This window comes from Colletotrichum destructivum, chromosome 7 (assembly GCF_034447905.1).
Source record: "Colletotrichum destructivum chromosome 7, complete sequence".
NCBI classification, from domain to species: Eukaryota; Fungi; Ascomycota; class Sordariomycetes; order Glomerellales; family Glomerellaceae; genus Colletotrichum; species Colletotrichum destructivum.
The window spans coordinates 575,273-595,372 of NC_085902.1; the positions used below are offsets into that span (position 1 = coordinate 575,273).

General features: G+C 55.1%; 7 protein-coding genes across 7 annotated transcripts; 4 read left to right on the forward strand and 3 right to left on the reverse strand.

The window, feature by feature from the left end:
• Positions 1–148: 148 nt before the first annotated feature.
• CDEST_10711 (Putative amino acid/polyamine transporter I) lies at positions 149–2,010 on the reverse strand (the record flags this gene model as incomplete). Its single annotated transcript, XM_062926867.1, has 6 exons — positions 149–630; positions 664–953; positions 1,030–1,189; positions 1,251–1,652; positions 1,699–1,761; positions 1,794–2,010. 6 exons carry the CDS (start codon positions 2,008–2,010, stop codon positions 149–151), a joined length of 1,614 nt encoding a protein of 537 aa, XP_062782918.1.
• Positions 2,011–2,407: 397 nt separating this feature from the next.
• CDEST_10712 (Putative cytochrome P450) lies at positions 2,408–4,979 on the forward strand. The gene is made up of 3 exons (XM_062926868.1): positions 2,408–3,534; positions 3,618–4,494; positions 4,561–4,979. Exons 1-3 carry the CDS (start codon positions 3,166–3,168, stop codon positions 4,872–4,874), a joined length of 1,560 nt encoding a protein of 519 aa, XP_062782919.1. The 5' UTR covers positions 2,408–3,165; the 3' UTR covers positions 4,875–4,979.
• Positions 4,980–5,147: 168 nt separating this feature from the next.
• On the reverse strand, positions 5,148–7,912 carry CDEST_10713 (uncharacterized protein). Its single transcript, XM_062926869.1, has 5 exons — positions 7,710–7,912; positions 7,483–7,653; positions 6,696–7,425; positions 6,387–6,638; positions 5,148–6,239 (listed from the first exon to the last, which is right to left on the reverse strand). The coding sequence occupies exons 1-5, from the start codon at positions 7,853–7,855 to the stop codon at positions 5,250–5,252; spliced, it is 2,289 nt and encodes a 762-aa protein (XP_062782920.1). The 5' UTR covers positions 7,856–7,912; the 3' UTR covers positions 5,148–5,249.
• Positions 7,913–9,902: 1,990 nt separating this feature from the next.
• On the forward strand, positions 9,903–10,615 carry CDEST_10714 (uncharacterized protein). The gene is made up of 2 exons (XM_062926870.1): positions 9,903–10,115; positions 10,226–10,615. Exons 1-2 carry the CDS (start codon positions 9,997–9,999, stop codon positions 10,479–10,481), a joined length of 375 nt encoding a protein of 124 aa, XP_062782921.1. The 5' UTR covers positions 9,903–9,996; the 3' UTR covers positions 10,482–10,615.
• Positions 10,616–11,003: 388 nt separating this feature from the next.
• Positions 11,004–11,763, reverse strand: CDEST_10715 (uncharacterized protein; the record flags this gene model as incomplete). Its single annotated transcript, XM_062926871.1, has 2 exons — positions 11,004–11,170; positions 11,289–11,763. The coding sequence occupies 2 exons, from the start codon at positions 11,761–11,763 to the stop codon at positions 11,004–11,006; spliced, it is 642 nt and encodes a 213-aa protein (XP_062782922.1).
• Positions 11,764–15,771: 4,008 nt separating this feature from the next.
• On the forward strand, positions 15,772–18,036 carry CDEST_10716 (Putative choice-of-anchor B domain-containing protein). Its single transcript, XM_062926872.1, has 4 exons — positions 15,772–16,043; positions 16,123–16,257; positions 16,339–17,194; positions 17,270–18,036. Exons 1-4 carry the CDS (start codon positions 15,900–15,902, stop codon positions 17,806–17,808), a joined length of 1,674 nt encoding a protein of 557 aa, XP_062782923.1. The 5' UTR covers positions 15,772–15,899; the 3' UTR covers positions 17,809–18,036.
• Positions 18,037–18,674: 638 nt separating this feature from the next.
• CDEST_10717 (Putative SET domain-containing protein) lies at positions 18,675–20,040 on the forward strand (the record flags this gene model as incomplete). The annotated part of the gene is made up of 2 exons (XM_062926873.1): positions 18,675–19,426; positions 19,518–20,040. The coding sequence occupies 2 exons, from the start codon at positions 18,675–18,677 to the stop codon at positions 20,038–20,040; spliced, it is 1,275 nt and encodes a 424-aa protein (XP_062782924.1).
• Positions 20,041–20,100: the final 60 nt, after the last annotated feature.

A 20,100-nucleotide genomic window follows, 5' to 3' on the forward strand; every position in this document is an offset into this window, starting at 1 on the left:
TGCACGATAAGTTATACGAAGACTTAAAATATGGAGCCAAGTTCGGCTTGGCAAGCTTCCAAGTTATCTGCCATAAAGACGATCAAGACTAGAATAGATGATCCTTACTTGCTAAAGATACGAAACCCTGTGTGCCTATTCATAATTCTCAGTTGCTTCCCGCCCCTTCGACTACATCTGAAACCGCAATCGGAACCTCGAACTTGGCCTTCCCTTTCAAGAAATAGTACAACAGCCCAAAAAGAAGCCACCCTGCCATAACAACAGTATAGTAATTCATGTTTTGGGCAGTGACAGGCTGAGAAGAAGGAAATGGGCTGAATATGATGACAACGGTCATCCAAACAAGACTGATGACGTTGAGCAAGGGCCCGAGAAAGCTTCCAAGTTTGAACGGCTCGTACTCATTCCACGTGAGCTTATTCCTACCCGATAGCAGCATATAAACGATCGGGATGCTGTACGAAATATAGATTCCAATAATCGCCATAGACAGCACAGCATTGAAGGCGGTGCTGCTCACCAAGTAGAGAAATTCAAGAAGCATCTGAGACGTGGTGACAAAGACCATGGCCTCCAATGGAACCTGTTGCCGCTTATTGACGTAGCTGAACGATGCGTCAAAAGGTACTGCTATATCTCTGGCAAAGGCCTAGAGGGTACCGGAGGCTGAGGTGATGCCGCCGACCGTTGCAGCTGTGGCCATAACGATGAGCAACAGCGATAAGACTGTTGCCCCAGCCCGGGATCTTGTGGCATCCAGGTAGATTTGCATGAAGGGGAAACCAGTAGGTGTGGTCAACAGTGATTCGAGAGAACCCGTCGAAAAAAGAAGGACGGTGCAGTAGGTGAGACCCATCAGGCCATTCGCAACCAAACTGCCGACCATAGCAAAGGGGACATTCGGAGGTGCGTCGGGGATTTCTTCCGCCATGTGGCAAGCAGCGTCGTATCTTTTGAACGATCAGTTAGTTGACCTTCTTGTTGATATGTCATACAGGCAGAGAGCATCTCCCGAGGAAGGGATACACGGCGCTGATTAGACCCACGAGCCAAGAAACGCCATCATTACTCCAACCGCTGCTGTTGACGAACTCGGTGAACACAAACGACGGGGCGTTTTTAGGGGCCATGACACCAAGGACGATGAGTAGAGCCACAAAACCCGCGACGTGGATTACACCTTGATCTGGTTAGCCACCTCGCCGCAATGCAAAGCTCTGCAAATGACTATGGAAAGGGCCCATTACCTGAAATCATGTTGGCATGGGGAAGCAGCTGGGAACCCCAAATGTTCATGACACCTGCATATAGCAGGATCGCCAAGTAGAAGAGCAAGCCCTGCCATCTTTGCGGTATATATGAGTCCTCGTTCATGATGATTAGGAATTGGGTCTGCAGGCCGGCTGCGAACGCGGCTGATGCACAGAAGACTATTAGGCCGCCGACGGAGACCCATCCGGTCGTGAGCGCCGCGAGGCATCGGCTACGGGGTGGAGAAAGTGCTGCTACCCAGTGATATTGGCCTGGTGGAAATCGTTGATTAGACTCCCCGAGCTCATTTGGCTTAGAAAAGGGGTTCGTATACGGGCACGTACCTCCAGCAGTTGAGTAGATCGATGCAATTTCGCCAAGTGATGATGCAATGCAGACTGAACAAAGGAAGGAAAGAAGACTATGCGGTCATTGTCAGCTTACAATATAGACGATGTAGAATGTAATTGTAGCTATCGAAGGCGATCGGTGGCCGGAGTTGGGAGCCTACAAGTTGTGAAACAGGCAAGGAGCAACACCACTCAGCAATGCTTGGGCGATAACGGTGGACGTTGCTTCCCATGTTGCCATGAGATACAGACAAAGAGCTCCCAAAGTCGTCAGGGAAAATTGCCGTTTGAGCTCTTTCTGGTGCCCAAGTTGCGCAAGGCGCTCTTCATCGGCGGCTACCACACGGCCGGGGATAGAATCAACTGTGTCCAGGGGCTCTAAAGTCTTCACTTTGTTGGAATCCATGATGGGGTACCTTGGTCTTCCTCTGGAATATGACTTTGAAAGATGTTGGTTTTCCCAGCCTCTTTGTGGAGCTTCGTCGAATCGAAGCAAGAACTCTCATGAGATTCAGATAGCGTGGGAAAACCTTTGATGTTTGAAGAAAGGGCAGCTGGAAAAACCGTCTGTGCCAGGTTCTGGATGTCTTTCCAAGACAATCGCCAGCACCGCGCCCCTGAGCTGAACGACCACAATGGGAATGGTGAACTGAAGAGGCGCTTTAGTCAACTGATTTAGGGGCCGAAGAGGGCTTTTCCGCATTCCGAAGACCAGAAACTGACGGCTAGGCAGGCCATGCACTGGGTGGGATATTCGATGGGAATGATCTGTGGTCAGAATCCGTTGCTTATCTTTCGATTTCTGACAGAGATACTATTGATCTTGATTTCCGTTGTATCTAATCAAAAGCTAGGTTCGGGGACAATGTGTATCTCTATGGCTAAAAGTATCACTAAGACCTAATCGTTTTCGTCTCAAAAGATAACGGTTCGTGTCAGACGCCATGTCCCTCGTCCGACACGTCTCTTGATCGCTGGAACCTGGTATGATGTGGCTAGAAGGAGAACGTGACCGAGTAGCCAAGCCTTCTCTGTAACTGGTGGACCAAGAATCTCCTTGTCTTTCTGTTTAGCGTCAAGTGAACCCAGGTATCGTGTCTTTGTGGCACGCAGTTAGAAAACAAATTCTTGGTGACAGGAAAACGTCTTGTTGCGAGTAGGTCTCAGCCGAGTCGGAACACAGCTCGTTCCGCTCGGAAACCACCCCGCGTTTCCCCCAAGCCATGCCGATGTTCCGTGCGGGGTGTTCCCTTTTTGCATCTGTAACAAACTCTGGGGTTGGGAGAGGACACGGCAAATGCGTAACGTTAGTAATATGATTGTTCCGAGAGGTTTGTAGCGAGGGAGCACATGTTGGCCAAAGAATTGTACCGACGAGAGCCGATGGGACGACTTCTGATGCTCAGGTCACAGCGGCGAAACCGAATATGGAGGATAACCTCTGCCATTCTGGTATATCATACCCTTACTAGAGAGAGTGGGAGACCATGTCATACAACATCAGATCGAGCCGTCCTTCAAAACTGACTCTCTTGGTCTAAGAAACTAACACATCATCGCTATGGCCATCTCAACCGTCATCAACCCTTTGAATCAAAAACTTTTTGACCATGCTCTGCAGTCAACAGCCCTCTCACTTCTCCTCATACCCCTCATCTACGTCATTGCAAACGAGTTCATCCGCTCCAAGGCCAGGATAGCCAAGCTCGATGGTCCTCGAGGCCTGCCCCTAATCGGTAATCTGTTGGACATTCAGGTCAACGCAGCAGAGCAATACCGCAAATGGGCCAAGAAGTTCGGACCTGTCTACCAAATCCAGCTGGGGAATGTCCCCGTCGTCATTGTGAACTCTTCTGCGGCGGCCAAGGCGCTTTTCGGGCAAAACGCCCAGGCGCTCAGCTCACGTCCGGAGTTCTACACGTTCCATAAGGTGGGTGGATTCAGAACTCCCCGAGTCAAAGGAATGCAAAGCAAAGTGCCATGACTCTAACAGGAGATGCCGGGAAAAAACAGGTTCTGTCTGACACCGCTGGCACAACTATCGGTACTTCACCATACAGCGATTCCCTGAAGCGCCGCCGTAAAGGCGCTGCGTCGGCACTGAACCGACCCTCGGTGGCGACCTATGTGCCTCATCTCGACGTTGAGTCCCGCGACTTTATCAAGGAACTAAATGAATATGGAGACGCTGGGCAGACTCCTGTCGACCCTATGCCCATGATTCAGCGCCTGTCACTGTCCTTGGCCTTGACACTGAACTGGGGAGTCCGTATGAGCAGCCAAAAAGACGGGCTCTTCAAGGAGATTACCCACGTCGAGGAAGAAATCAGTCGCTTCCGCTCCACCACTGGTAATCTCCAAGACTACATCCCCTTGCTCCGCCTCAACCCGATCAACACGCACTCAGCCAAGGCGAGAGATGTGCGGAACCGACGCGACGTGTATCTCACGGCGTTGAACAAGGGCCTCGAGGAGCGCATGGCCAACGGCACCCACAAGCCCTGCATCCAGGCGAACGTAATCATGGACAAGGACGCGAAGCTCGACAAGGCGGAGCTGACTTCCATCAGCCTGACGATGCTCTCGGGAGGGCTTGATACCATCACGACGCAGGTGGCTTGGTTCGTGGCCATGCTGGCCCAACGACAGGACATTCAAGAAAAGGCGGTCGCGGCGATTCGCGAGTTCTACGACGAGAAGCAGCCCATGTGCGATGCCGAGGACGATCAGCAGTGCAAGTACATCGTTGCACTGGTTCGCGAGTCACTCCGATATTATACCGTCCTTCGACTCGCCCTCCCCCGAGCTTCCGTGCGCGATGTGCCTTACGGACAGACGATAATCCCCAAAGGCTCCGTCATCTTCCTCAACGCATGGGCGTGCAACATGGGTAAGTCGTCCTAAAAAAAGGGAATGCCTCCCGAATCGAGAAACTTGATTGGCTTACCCGTCCTAGACTCTGAAGTTTGGTCCGATCCTGAAGTATTCCGCCCCGAACGCTGGCTGGAACAGCCAGACGCGCCCCTGTTCACGTACGGTGTTGGCTACCGCATGTGCGCCGGGTCCTTGCTGGCCAACCGCGAGCTGTACCTCGTATACATGAGGTTGCTCAACAGTTTCAAGGTCGAGAAGTACGACGACGTTGACCACCACCCCGTCTCCGGGAACGCCGATCCCACTTCTCTCGTGGCGATGCCGAGACCGTTCCGGGCAAAATTTGTGCCTCGGGATATCAACACGCTGAGCCAAGCTTTGAGGACCACCGAATAAAAGGCTTAGCCAGTTCGCTTTGTAGTGCGGACCATTGAGGATTGTCGAGCAGGAGAGTAGATAGTCAACCCAAGTCATGAAATGCAGGAAGTTTTGGGGTATGAGTAGGAGAACAGTTCAATTAGCCATCACCGCGTGAGGGCAGGATTGCATCGAAGTGAACAAGAAAAACCATATCAAAACTCCCACACTTGCTGTGTATTTAGTCAGAAAACGTGTGTTGTGTGTTACATTTGAGTCACGCTGTGGACACGTTCGTATTTCTTGGAGCTCACACAAATTGAACTTTGTCTCATAACACATGAAAGGTATCTTATAAGTCAACCCTGAAACGTCGAGAAATTTACTACCCGGGAGTATTTTTTTACCAGAAGCTCATATAAGTCCCCAAAAATGTCGCGAAATCTCTTCTTCGCCAGACAGGGGAGGCTGTTGCTCGTCTCCTCCGGTGTATTCCTGCATTCCGTTGGCCCAAACATCATCCGTCTGGCCAAACGCGTCGAACAGGAACATCAGGTCGTTGCTCAAGGCAAAGGCATCTGGAGCCGCAGTCCCGAAGTCCGCATTGAGACTCGTTGGCTGTGCTGGAGGCAAGTGGGAGAGGTCTGGCCCCATCACCACCGGCTGCCCAGACTGCCGCTCTTCGACCACCATATCCAAGACATAAGAAGAATCAGTAGAATCATGCCGAGGTACTCGGCTGTTCAAATCAACTCCCTGAGCGGAGTTCAAATCGTCGCGTAGTCCTATACGCTGAGCCAGCGGTAGAAGCCCGCGTATGCTCTTCCACAGCCTCCGGCTTGACGTGCCCTGGCGCGAGAAGCCCTTGACGAGCTCGACTGCAACGAGAAAACTTTCCCTGCAGGGCTCGGCGAATATTCTGGAGCCGTGGCAGACGGCGAGGAATATGATGGCCAGCGCGCTTAGCAAGAAGTAGTTGAACGCGCTCTGCTGCCGTTCGTATATGTTGCTCGTTTCGCTGAGGTGGACCAAGACGGAGATGCTGTCAATGGCTATATCGACAACCAGCCGAGCCTTTCCGATATCGGCCTCGATGCTCGCCGAGCTGATGACGTGGTGACGGTGTATCATGGTTCGAATGTGGTTTCCTCGCAAGTAAAGCAGGGCACGCAGCCGTCGGACCGCACGGGACTGTGTCGTCGAGATGCCCCCATGTCGAGGGTGGCGCAGCTGTAGATCCGGCGGTATCGAGTTGAGCCAGCTTTGTGCAGTGAAGTCGAGAAAGGCAACCGTGTCCTTCGGGATTGACTGTGTCGGGGCGCCGAAGGGCGGTAATGCATCCCAGGCCTTGGAGCACAGCCGCCCATAATCGATCAAACAGCGCAGATAGCGGAAGTCTTCGGACTGGGGGTTTGATTTAGCTAAAGAGGTCTGATACATGAAGCTAGCATGGAGAAAACAGTGTGTTGGGAAATTCGAAGTCGTCGGGGCTGCAGTTGATGCGTGATGTTGTTTGAAAGACTCGCAGATAAACATTGAATCATCACTTACTGGCTCAGGCAAGTTTGGATCAATATCCCTGTCAGCAAGGGCAAAAGACAGACTCGTTCCAAAACTCCAGCGGCGATCCAATACGTAGACACACCAAAACACACGAACGGCTAAGCCGCGTTTTTCAGGATCCGGAAAGTTGTCGTTCAGACTCATTTTCTGATGCAGTCCCATCTCTAAAGCGCCACGCGCTGCAATACCAATGTTTCTCCACGCAAGGAGCTCCTCGTCCGAGAAGAAGTAGTAAATGCTCTGCCATAACGTCAGTGTTCTGTGCTACTGTTGCGCTGAGGGCGTATGGCAACTCACAATCATGGCCATGATCTGGACGACTTTGAGATCAACATCGGCATCGATGGAGAACTGGTATATGAGTTGCTTGACAGGCTCAACAAGCTTGTTGCTGGTAGGGTTCTTGCCGTGTGACTCGACCACCATGCTGATGGCAACGGCAATCCTCGCCAAAATCACGTCCTTGATCTCCACGCCCGTCGATGGAGCGCTGGAAGCGGTTGCGGCCGTGAAATCCGAATTTTCCTCGACATACGCCCGTATGGCAGCCGATTTTGAGATCAGTTCTCGCGTATCGACAAAAGGGTAAACAATCTCGACCTCTTCCTCAAAGACTTCGAGAAGCCGCACGAACTCGTCGAGAGATATCGTGAGGAGAACGTCTGTGCCTTGCACCCACTGAGACGCCTCGGACTGTTCAGGTGTCGGGTACCGAGTGGGATCAAGAGACTCGTTGACGGTTTCTGCAGCCGAATCGTTTGCTGAGATGCCCATTTTCGTCAACGACGTCTCGGCGACTTTCAGACTGAAGGCTGATCTAGTCGGCCCGACGAATTGTGGCTGTTTAGGCTCCTTGGCTTCCTGAGAAGACGCGTTTTCGTGAGGCGGCAAATGATACTGCGATCCCGGAGATGCAGAAGGCGCTTGACAAGTTTTGTTCGCGGCCAGTTTTCCAACGGTGTTTGCCAAGCTGGCGACTTGTTCTCGAAGCATCGACAGCTCGCTCCGAATGTCATCCCTCGGCTGACTGGTTGTAATGATTAGCTTTGCTCTATGATTCGCTAGGGCAGTGTTTGTCTCTGACCTGCTATGCCTCGACTTTCTCCTGCTCCTTATGTTTTCCCTCACACTGGCGTTGTCGTCTTCGGGGGGCGCCTGGCCAAAGATGCATCGTACACCGCCGGAGATGCATCGCTGACACTCCTCTTCGGTATCCAATTTCACACATTTGAGCTTTCGCTTTTTACACTCATAACTACCACGCCAAACTCAGGTCTTTGCAACTTGGACTTTATCAACGTTGCAACTTACCACGCGGCAGCCGCGTATTTGGCACGCTTGGACCTCGGGCCTCGATTTGAGCTGGCAAGTGATCTCCTCCGCGTCAGGGATTCTCCGTTCGGGGAAAGCGCTTCTTCGTTGGCAGAGAGGCCACAATCGTCGTCTTCTCCAGCCATGATTTCGAGTTCATGAGCCTCGAGGAGGGACGAGAATGAGGTTGGGCAGTGATAGAGTTCACAGAAGACGTGTCGTGCCGAGACGCCTGGGGAAGAGTGGGGGTTAAGTAAGGCCCACGACTGACTGGGATCCGGGTTACGGCACGTTCCCGGTTTCCCCGCATGGGCTGTCAACGCTCCCCGGCAGTAGAATTGCTGACATGCTCAATGCAGTTGCCAGTTATCTTTTCTGTGGACCATTTTGGTTCAGCATACTAGCTCTAACGATTCCATCATCCATTTAACACCACCATCATTAATTGTTGTTTACTCTATTCTGGGCAAGCACCTTTCTACGGTCTGTAGAAAGAGTCAATGACAACAACGTCTTTTGTCCTCTCTCTCTCTCTTTCTCTCCAAAATTACTGTTTAGTACTTTACCGTTGACTACGGTTGCATTCGACCCCAAACCCCTACGCGCCGAGTGTCATACACACACCATCAATGCAGCGTTAGATATTGCATAGTTGGGCTAGCAGCTAACTCTACATTGGGATGTAGTTAGGGTTAGTCGCAACGAAAGCCGTAACAACATGCGCCAACAAGCCACTCGGATGGTTCAAAAGAGCCGTCATCCAAATCGAGTGACAACTTATGAGCCGGTGCCAGCAGTTGTTTCGAACTGTTTGCTGAAGTAGTCCGTAGCCCAATCATGCGAAAAGTCTTCGATTCGTGAGACCGCGACACTGGTCACGTTCTGTCGAAAAGTGTTCAGACGATACAGACGTCTGAATGGTACACTACCCATTTGAAGTCGAAAAATGCAGGTGTCCCTGATTCAGGGTGGGTGTTTCTTGGAGAGTGAGTGTGGGCAAGAGGTGTGATGAGGAAAGGGACTTTGTTGATGCAACGACGTTCTTTCATCATTCATTCCTCAGGAGACGTTAGGGTCGTCCAAGACATCAAACCGAAGATCCAACGTACACATGCTAAAGTATAGGTATCTGGTTTTATGAGGTCTAAGACATATTCCACTTGCCATGGACCTATCAATTCTCCACGCAGCATGCACCAATCCTCTTGGTACTCCAATCCTGAATCTCATCTAAGCATCGTGCATCCTATATCGTCGCAAGGCTTGGACGGAGACCTGAGTCACGAAGACACTAGATGGTCATACTTATACCTGGAAACGCATGGCGTCCTGTCCAGCATCATCGAAACTCAGACTTTCAGGAGTCACTTGCCATCAGTCCCAGGACTCTAATAATAGGAGAGGGGGGGCTGACAACAAGCACAAAGCTACAGTTGGAGATTACACATCAGGCACCCGCGACTTGACTCAGCAAAACACCAACGTGGCTAGTAACCCGGAACTCCCGTGGGTTCGAAAAGCTTCTGATCCTGATGCCTGATGTCCCTTGCAGACGATCTCTGCCTCCCAGTCATTGTTCATCCCTGTTGGCGCACGTCCTTCGGACTGGACCGTTCATCGTAGATCTGTATTTGGGGACGCGGAAAGTTATTTGGCCCCATCAATTTGCCGCGGAGATAGGGTACAAGGCACCCACATGGGCGGCGCCGAAGAGTCGAAAAGCGAAATGGAGGGTCATGCTACTTGCCCCGAGTGACTTGAGCATAGTGCTCTTTTGCAGCCCAGCGAATTGAAACTGTTCGTAGTCCTGGCAAAAACCCCGTTTCACTAGCCAGGGTGTCATGGAACGATGATCAAGGCAGCCTAGACGGATACGCAGGCGACGGCGCACGAGCACACCGCTGATCAATATATCTAAGTTCGTCGCGCAATCCTTCGAGGGCTGCATCGTGTGCTGATGACATTGGAGGAAACCGGGACATCCTGTAGATCTCCTGTGTAGCAACCCAGCCGCAATGGATGCGGCAATCCTCCTAGTCACACACTCTTCTCATGCTTCACCGGCTTGCCTTCTAGCTCCGCTTACTGACGTCTGTCGATTCTCATTATGGCCAAGCATAAGCCGAAGTGTATAAATAGGCCACCTCGAACGCAAAGAAAGCAGTCTTCTTTTTCTCATCATCAGCAGTAGCTCCAACACCATTTTCCTTTACCCAAACACTTGAAACCACCAGAACCATCTTCGTCGTATTCTGGCACACGGTCAACGCTTTGCACAACCGCCAAAATGCACATTAGCTTCGTCCTCAACACCCTAATCACTCTGGGCGCCGCTACGGCCGTGTCCGCGTCCGCGATAGCTCCTCGGGCTAACCGCAAGGCCAACGAATTCTCGAGCGGCAACTGGTACGTTTTCAATCCCCCACGGCCTGCTCTACGTCACTAGCATTCTTCCCTATCGTAAAGGCGAAATGACCAGTGTTGTGTCTCGACTAACTTTGCCTTCTTCGAAACAGCGCCCAGGGAACTGCCTCGTACGAGCATGAGAGCAACTTCAACGTTGACGTCACGATGGACGACACCAGCCACTCTGTCTACTTTGCCTCCGGGCCGTGGTTCTACTACGGCGGCAAGACCGGGAATGGCGGCTCGTGCACCGGGGACCTCCTCGGAAGCTGGGCGAACGACGAGAAGAACCCGTGTGTGAACCTGGACAGAAGGGGTGACGACGGGCGTCGTATCAAGTGTGTCAGGTGGAACAACGGTAGTTAGGTGCTCAAGCAATCAAGTCAGACATAAGAGGATTTTGTGGGGATAAGGATGCGCTCATTTGAGTTTAGTGCTTGTCAAGTCCTGCTGGACTCGTAACACTCATTATACACCACTTTGAATCTAAACAAATAAACAATACTGGCAGGGACTCGCATGTTGGACATGTTGGAAGCATGAAAGTTGCGCCATTGACACCAGAGGGACGTTGAACGTCTAAAGAGGTCGAAGACGTGCATGCTGACTGGATAGCCACAGTACCTGCGTTCGGCCGGTCTTGGCAGTTGAGCCTTTTCTTCGCCCCCATGATCTACACCATCTCTAACCATCTACCGTGCATGGCGCGCCTTGGCCTTGGCAGCATGAAGAGACAAAGTCCGGAAGTAGGATCATTGGGGGGTAAAGAACACATGGTGACGTTGAGTTATTAGAATGAACCGTATGTTGGATAGAAGTCCTGTGTCAAAGAGACCGATAGGGTACAGTAGTGTTCAAGAGACAGTGTAGAGCATTACACATGGCCATTCACATACCGCATTTGGTGTCCGGCCTTTTGATGCCATGCTTCTTATCATAGATGTCCCGCAGCTTCATTTCTTCCTCCGTCAATATGCACTTGCTCCCATTCGCGCCGGTGAAGGTGAACAGGAGACACCCGACCTGCGTGTTACCGCCAACACCTCCATTGTTGCCTGCGATTATCTCAGTCAGTCAGTTTGCGGCTCTTGGGTAAGTGACTTGCGGGTTTCACTCGGCGGAGGACGGGCGGGCATTTGGGGCTTTTGGTTTTAGGAGACTTTTTCCCCTTACATTTGAGAAAGTTGTCCCTCATGATGGTGTGGCAAGTGACGCCGCCCTTGCCCAATGGAAGTCCCACGCTCTGGAAGTGAGAGGTGGTCCTGCAGCCCCAGACCCATTCGACGAAGAAGTCGTAGTTGATCCGGTGCGGCCAGTCCCTCCACCTCATGCGATGCCTGTACGTGATGGGGAATCTTCCGTCGGCCGGATCGTGCAAGGTGGACAGGGTCGTCGCCAGGTGTTTCGTCTTGCAGAAGGCGTCGACCGCCTCCCACTGCATCCCATAGTTGACGTCTGCGTGACCTGGGAAGTCGCTCTCGCTATGGCACTGGACGGGTTGCCTCTCCATGGGTGCCAGAGAGTCCGGTGAACCGCGTGAGCGAAGGTCGTGAAGGGAGGGGGTCGTCGTGGAAGACGGGATGAGCAGGCCGTTGACGAGGTTTATCATTATGGCGAACGAGGCCAGACAAAAGTGGGAGAAAAGCATCTTGTTCGACAAGAGTCGACCGAAGTCGCGAAGAAAAAGGCGGAGAGACAACGGCTAATTTGCGCGGCTTCAGGAGAATTTCATCGCCCTGACCAGATTCATATATATCAATTTTCGCTTGGGGCTGAGAGTCAGAAATGGTGAAGCCTCATTGATCTTCGAACTTGTCTGTTCTTTTTCTCAGTGTGTTTCTCAACGTCTGTAAGGGAAGTCGGCTTCGTTCTCCCATTGCATGAATGGTGCCGACCGTGATTTTCTAGAGACCAAGAGACAAAGCATCAATGTGGCCCCGTGTTCCCGTCGTACGGTTGTGGGCTACTTCCCACGGGCAGCAGACTCCCTTGGTTACAATTTGCCCAAAGGTCGATACTGTGTTGTACAGAGGCAAGTCAGAGGTCAGACACAAGTACTAAATGCGACGAGGTCTGGCACGAAGCAAGTAAACGCGACGTTGAATGTGACATCTCCCGGGCCAGTCCCTTGGTCGATTACGCAAGGGAGAGGAGGATCAGATCGGGCCCGAGATTCGGATAAAGGCACGGGGAGCCCGCAACCATGTGGGCCACTCAACGGCTGAGGCACCGTCACGCCGAGGGGCGGACCTCGATCCGGGTTTGGGGTATGAGGTACATCAGGAGCAATTTGCGAGTTCCTATGATGGGCCGTTGTTGGTTCTCCCATCACCCCCGGGCCCACACGTCCACCCTGGGATGAGCGTATCGCTGACTACGGCGCGAATGGACGGGCAGAGGTCTCGGTCTGGTCCTTTTCTGGTACCTGGAGATCGACACCCATGGGAACCGAGTCACTGCTACGGTTACATCAGCTTCGGCACGAACGCTGGAGCTGGGAGGCGGCTGAAGCGAAGCAAGCCGGGCGGGACTGGGAACGATGTCCATGTGTTCCCGTCCCGCGTCTCCCCATGCGCCGGATGATCGGATGCGGCGACGCGAGATGCAGACCTGCATATGCGGCAGAAACGAGCAGGCAGCTGGTGGCGACGTTGCGCGCGCGCCGTCAATCAGAAGAGGAAGCTGCGGTGGGATTCCTTGGAACTGTTGGTTGGCAACCTTGCCGCATACTGCTGGTCGAAAAGGGGGGGGGGGGAGGGGTTTGGAGTTTAGAGCATTTACAGTCTTCCAGGTCTTACAAAGCTTCATTCGCGAGGGAGACGCGGCAATAGAGCACACAGGACAGGCCTCGAGAGGACGAACAATCTGGGAATGGGGGGAAAAAAAAACCAATCAAATCTTGTAGGGCATGATGACATGACGCCTTTCTTCCCTCCTCCATCGTCATCGCCCAGAGCAGTTGGTGGTTCAGGCTCTGGTCTAAACGCACAGGCTGATATTCACAGGTGGCGGATGAATTGCTCTTTCGGATGCTTACCATTCTCTTGGCTTTCAATATTCGATGCAGGCAAAAGGCCCCTGGTTGGGACTGCCTACCTGCCCATGGGGGGGAAGATTGGTGGGGGTGGGAACTCGGATATCAGATCCAAGAGTCGATGGAAACCTGGATGGGGTGGGCGGGTGCCGTGACAGGATGTGATTGTCAGGTCCTGAGGCCGGTCATCCTTTCAAAGACGAGGTGCGAATCGAGTAAACCCCCGACCGGTTGAGTCAGGGTTACGCTGTGGAGGCGGAGAGGTTGAGCCGGTGGGGTGAGGAACAAGGTCGCGTCGAGAGCTGGGCCCGGGTTTGGCTGGCTGGCGTTGTTGGCCCGAACTAACGGTTCTGGTCTCCTGCCGAATACAGCCTAGAGGGGACCCGGGTGGGCAAGCGGGGGAGATAGGACATTCGGATGCCTCTCATTACGAAGGTGCAAACGGGTGCGACAGGTGCGGCTTTTTGTGTGATGTGGCGTGTAATAAGCGGGTGAATGTTGCTTCGACGACGCCGACCGAGTAGGCGAGGAGGCGAGGGGGAGGGGATGGGGGGGAGCAGTATCCGTATGTAAGAACAGGAATAGGAATGTGATAACAATGCCGAGCCTTTTTTGGTGGATATGATCCACTGGGCGAACCTGACCTGATCCCTGTCTCGTGTACGTGGGCAGCGTACAGCACCTCAAGGGGGAAATAAACTCTTTTAACTTTTAGATAGAGTTCGGTCGAAGGCGCTTATTCCCACCCACTCGATACCAGACAGCGTATGGTCTGGTATAGAGACGGACGGATGCGAGTTGCCAGAAACAACTACCGTCCCGCCGGCCGTTGGCAATCCTATACGAGGTGCGGCCACCGGTGAGAGAGGGGATTTTGCCGGCGGGCGACGGTATTGGTACGCGATAAGTGGCCACCGAGTCATTACTTTAGTGCTTTGTTGTGCGTGTTGTAAATTGTCTCGTCTCGGAGAATTTGGAAATGGGGATAACCTCTCCTACGGCTCACAGAAGTCGTGAGATAATGGGCCATCTCGAGACCTGAGTGGGAAAAGCAAAGCTGACGAGGCCCGGCTCAACCGCGTTCGCGTCACTCGTTGGCTGGCCACGGCGAGCACCACTTCGTCCCAACTCAAGACGGACCGGCCGCTTGTTGTGCTTGGCACGCAGCTATCAGCACCTCTCCCCTATTATCCGGCCAATGGCCGCCTGGCGTCGTACTTCATTCAGGCACCATATCACCCAGTCCCACCCCGGAGCAGCCCCTTGGCACTCGTGCCTGCCGCTGCCCCCAGTCTTTAGAGGAACTTTTTGGGACAGCGACCGACGAGCCTCATCGCTGCTCGGTGACTCGCTTCGCCGTGCGTTTTCGGTGTTCACGCGAGGCCTCGTCTTTTTGGAGAAGGGGGGTGAGGGGTCACTTGGTTACATTACAGCAAGTGTTGGCCCGCGGCCAGCGACGCCACGCGGCGGGGACTTTCGTCATTGGCTTGGGGAGGGCATCATGCACGCGGGCGGGCTTCCAGAAGGCCTCCCAGACCGCCGTAGATCCGGAGAGGAAGCTCGATGCCAGACACCGAGACACAAACAAACGGCTTCCATCGCTCTCATCTCACTGTTGTCTCGCGTAAAGGGGGGGGAGACATGATACGGGCCGCCAGTTGGCTAAGCAAACAAAGGTGCTTGCCGGCCACGACTCGGTGCTTTTGCAGCGTGTGGGATCCAGAGACGTGTTGAATTGAACTGTCCTCCTATGAGATCTATGATTCAAAAACCAGACTCTTTAGAGTCATGATGTAAATCTCGAGCTGTGCGTACGAAGTACGGTACACTACGGAGTACCCAAAAGCAACAGAGAGAGCCACGCCCCCGGTGCATCCCGGAGGAGTGGATCCCCGGTCCCCGCTTTTCCTGCGCCGTGGCTGTGAAGCTTCCCCGGACCGTTGTCCGCCAAGTCTCTCCTGATCCCGGGACCTTCCCCTTCGGGACTGCCGCCAAGAGCCACCAAGAACGCTCGAGCGGGTGGCCAATCGAACCCGGCTGCCTGGCCGTAATTACAACTGATTTGGTTGATTATCGCTCATTGGCAACTGGCTCCCTTTTGACTTATTTCAATTTTCATGGTTCTTCGTCGTTTACCACGATTTGCGATGCTACGCTGCTGCGGCCTGTAACTGGCCGGCCGCCCGTCTGCTCGCATGCATGATACGGGGCAACACGACCGACCATGTGCGGTGCCGTCACCGTCAGTATTTTTTTTCATTTTTTTTTCATGCTCCCTGTCTCTTCTCTGTTTGTCTCTTGGGTCGTATCCGAGGCAGAGACCTCACCTCCTCTCGTACACGCCCCACGATGGCGATTGCTGAACCCCCTTCCCCTCCCCCCTAGCAGCGCCTAGCAAATGCCCAGATCGACGGGCTCTACGTGCGAGCAGACATCCCGGCAATGTCCACTGCATGTCACGATTCCTTGACAGGTAGCAATGACTAGCATGCAACGCGGTACGCACGGCTTTCTCGCGCTCGCTCGCTCGCTCTCTGGCCGGCAGCCCTCCACGTCGGAGTGTCAGAGGATATAAATCCGGCCTCGCGCCCACTCCTACAGCCGTGCCTTTCTGGTTTGGAGCTTCAAGGGACTTTCAACCTCCAGTTCACTCACCCTCCCCTCCCTCGCTAGTCTTTGTCCAATCCCTCCACCCCCTCCTCAGTCAAGCAGCAAAAACACAATCGTGTTTGCATTGGACATCCGCCATCATGGTTCGTGCTTCGTCCTACCTCGGCTCCCTTGCCGTCCTCGCCGCCTCGGCCGTGGCCAAGGAGATCCAGCCCAACGAGGCCATCGCTGCCGAGCTCTACGACTCCGGCAAGATCCACGAGCAGGTCATTGCTAGCAAGAAGGTGAGAGAGCCCGAGCACAAGCAAAAGCAAACACACCCTCGCCGCGTCCGCCATCATTACTGACACAACCGCCACTCAGGCCGAGTTCGCCCGCCAGAGGGCCGCCGGTGCCTACAACAGCGAGTTGTGGCCCGAGCTGGGCTACACTCCCTGCGTGAACGGATGGGCCGAAGCTGTCGTTGGTGACAGGCTCAACACCTTCAGGTGCCACAACGTACGTTTTCTTGCCCCCCCCCCCCCCCCCCCCCCCCCCCCCTTCTCCCGTCGCACCCATCAAAAGTAACACCGACCCCAGGCCGACCTGTACTCCTTCCTCAGCCACGCCGCCCTTGGTGGCCCTCTTGCCGAGGGTTCCTCCTCGTGGGGTTGGACCAACGACGATGGCCGTGAGTTTGTCGCCATCGGCCAGTACGAGGGCACCGCCTTCGCCGAGATCCTCTCGGACGGCAAGCTCGTCTACCTCGGCCGCCTGCCGCAGTACTCTTCCCCGTCGGAGTGGCGTGAGATCCGCTCCTACAAGCACTACATGGTCATCGGCTCCGAGGCCGTCGGCCACGGCATCCAGATCTTCGACATGAAGAAGCTCCTGGACATCGACCCGGCCAGCCCCGTCGTCTTCGACGCCAAGCTCGACCTGACCAGTCACTTCAACGCCCTCCTGCCCCTGGGCCGTGCTCACAACGTTGTCATCAACGAGGAGCTCAACTACGGTGTCGCCGTCGGCGCCATGCCCCGCACCGACCCCCTCTGCGCCGCCGGTCTCAACTTCTTCGACCTGACGGACCCCGCGAACCCCGTCTCTCTGGGTTGCGCCAAGGGCGACGGCTACGTCCACGACGCCCAGTGCCTCGTCTACCGCGGCCCGGACAAGCGCTACCAGGGCCGTGACATCTGCTACGGCTACAACGAGGACACCCTCACCATCTACGACGTCACCGACAAGGCCAACGTCACCAACATCATCTCCCGCATCTCCTACGAGGGCGCCTCCTACACCCACCAGGGTTGGGTCCTCGACGTGAACAACCAGGAGTTCCTCGTCCTCGACGACGAGCTCGACGAGGTCCGCGGCAACGGCCCCGGTGGCGACGGTTACCCCGTCACCTTCATCTGGGACATCCGCGACCTCGAGAACCCCAAGCAGACCGGAGGTGCGTTTTCCCCCCCCCTTCAAGCATCCTTAACATTGCACAGTCTCTAGCATGATACTGACAGTGCTTTTGCAGTCTTCACCCACCCCACTAAGGCCATCGACCACAACCAGTACGTCATCGACAACTACATCTACCAGTCCCACTACGGCGCCGGTCTCCGTGTTCTCGACGGCCGCTCCATCCCCACCGACCCCACCGGTGCCGGCGTCTGCGAGGCCGCCTGGTTCGACATCTACCCCGAGGACGACGACTTCGAGGGCGGCGGCTACGTCGGCTTCGTCGGCACCTGGTCCTCGTACGCCTACTTCCCCTCGGGCTACATCTTCATCAACACCATCGAGCGCGGCGCCTTCGTCGTCAAGCTGACGGGCAAGGACTGCCCCAAGGCCCCCGTCTGCAACGCCGACAACTGCCTGCGCTCCTTCCGCGCCAACTCCATCCCCGGCCGCCTCGAGGAGTCCCAGGCCTTCTGCAAGACCTTCCTCAGCTCGCCCGTCAAGGACGCCGCCGTCCTCCCCTCGCACGCCGTCCAGAACTGCGCCAAGGAGGACAAGGTCGCCCAGGCTAGCAGCGCCTGTGCCTGCCTGCCCACCGCCACCCCCGCTCCTTAGATGAAGCGTCGAGTGGAGAGGTGCAGAGTGGACGAAATGATTCATGCGGGAAGGGGATGAAAAATGACCGAATGCAAAAGAAGAGAAAGACAACATGAAATAATTCTTAGTATCTAGTTCAAGCCTCTCGGATGGTTGCCCATGGGGAAACCCCCATGGTTTCTGAGAGGGAAGTTAGCAACGCTTTGACGAGTTTGTAAAAACAATATGACAAGATTCATGTCTAAACTTGGTGCTACTGTTGTTCTTGTTTCCGGTGCGCCGATGACTTGTCCGTTTACGGGCCGCCGAGTGGGTCTGGAGCTCCGGACCCGGCGCCGGAGCTTCTCCGCAGTTGTCGTTGGCGTCGAACCTGTCTCGCAACCCATGCGTCAATACTGACCTGGCGTGGTTGAAAGTTCTGCCTAAGAATACTCTGCTTCGGTTGGCTGAGCATTTTTCATTCTTTTTGTCGCTTCCATCAAATGCGACTGGGCCCCTCCGAGTGCACCGACTCGGAGGAGGAAGATTCCTTCAAGAACCATCATCTCGAGACCCCCGCCCCTCCTCTCCCTCCTAACATGCGATAATAAAAGAGACAATGCCAGCAGCGATTCGGTTACATCCCAATCCCCACAGGTTCTTCGCGATTCAAGGTGTGCCACAAGCTCCCAACTTGCATGCTTGCCCACGGGCCTCGTCGCGCCGACGATGAAACGCGTCCTTGAAACATCGACAACGGCCTCGTTGGGGAGTAAAGCTTCCTGTGCAGTACCGTTGCGCTCACCCAAACCACAGAAAGACATCGGACTAAACTTCTCTTCTCATCTCACATTCTTCCAAGGAACAGGAAGACGAAAGAAGAAGAAGAAACAGAAGCCATCACCATGAGCGCGCGCGTGCTCCTCTCAGCTCTGGCTGTCATCGGCCACGCACAAGGCCTGAAGCCGCAATACCCCATCTTTGAATCATGCGCAGCCAGCCCGCTCCTCCCGGACTCCCAGCGGGCCTGCGGCAAGGGCATGATGCTGAACCCCGAAGCGCCGACCGTTGACAGCCTCGCCGTGAACGGGACGGGCAAGAAGAAGGACATCTGGCGCTGGGACGAGGGCTGGCGGGGCCCTCACTCGTGCGCCGTTCCCTTTTGCGCCTACTCACGCCCTTCCTTTGCCGGCGGCCGCGGCATCGTGCTCGTAAGCACCGCCCCCAACGCCGAGGAGACGTCCCGCCTCCCGGCCTTCTCCAACGAGTCGATCACGGGCGAGGGCGACAGCGAGCTGTTCCGCATCGTCGAGGTGCCCGGCAAGGGGCTGGGCCTCGTCGCGAACCAGCCGATCCGGCGAGGGCAGCGCATCATGGCCCACCCGCCCACCGTGGTCGTCCACCGGAGGTTCGTCGACGTCGTTGACCTCGAGAACCAATACCGCCTCCTCGACGACGCCATCGCGCAGCTCCCGGACGAGACCCGGGAGGCCTTCATTGAGCAGGTGGGCCAGTCGGCGGACCACACGTCCCTGGGCCACAAGATCCACGACATTATGCACACCAACTCGTTCGAGCTGAGCCTCGGCATCAGGGACGGCCATCATTTTGGCAACTATCCGGAAGTGTCGCGGTTCAATCACGACTGCCGACCCAAGTATGTCGACGATCTCTCCCTTTCCCCCTTCTTCTCACCTTCTCCCCCCTCGCGCCAAACTTTTCTCATGACTGACCCGGGGGGACAATAGCGTCGCCTTCTACATCGACGACTCGGACATGCGGCACTACACCCACGCCGTCCGGGACATCCAGCCCGGCGAGGAGCTCACCATCTCCTACCTCGACTCGCTCAGGGCGCGCGTCGTGCGCCAGGACCGCGCCCAGCGCAACTGGGGCTTCGGCTGCACCTGCGCGCACTGCAGCCTCCCCGAGGCCTTCGTCCGCGCCTCGGACCAGCGCCTCGTCCGGATGTGGGAGATTGAGCAGCAGCTCAGCCACTGGAACGGCGAAAAGGTGGACGAGGAGATGATCGAGACGCTGGTCACGCTGTACCGGCAGGAGCAGCTGGACCAGTCGCACGGGTCGGACGCGTTCCGGCTGGCCGCGCTGAACTACAACTCGCTGGGGATGGAGGAGGAGGCGGTCGGGTACGCGAAGCTCGCTGAGGAGCAGCTGCTGCTGGAGGGCGGGCCGCGGTCGAAGCGCGTCGAGGACATGAGGAGCTTGCTGCGGGATCCGCGGGCGCACTACAGCTGGCGGCAGAGAGTCTAGCCGAGATCCTGTCGTCTGCTTCTGAGGCTCTGGAGGAGATGGCTGGAAACAACGAGGAGA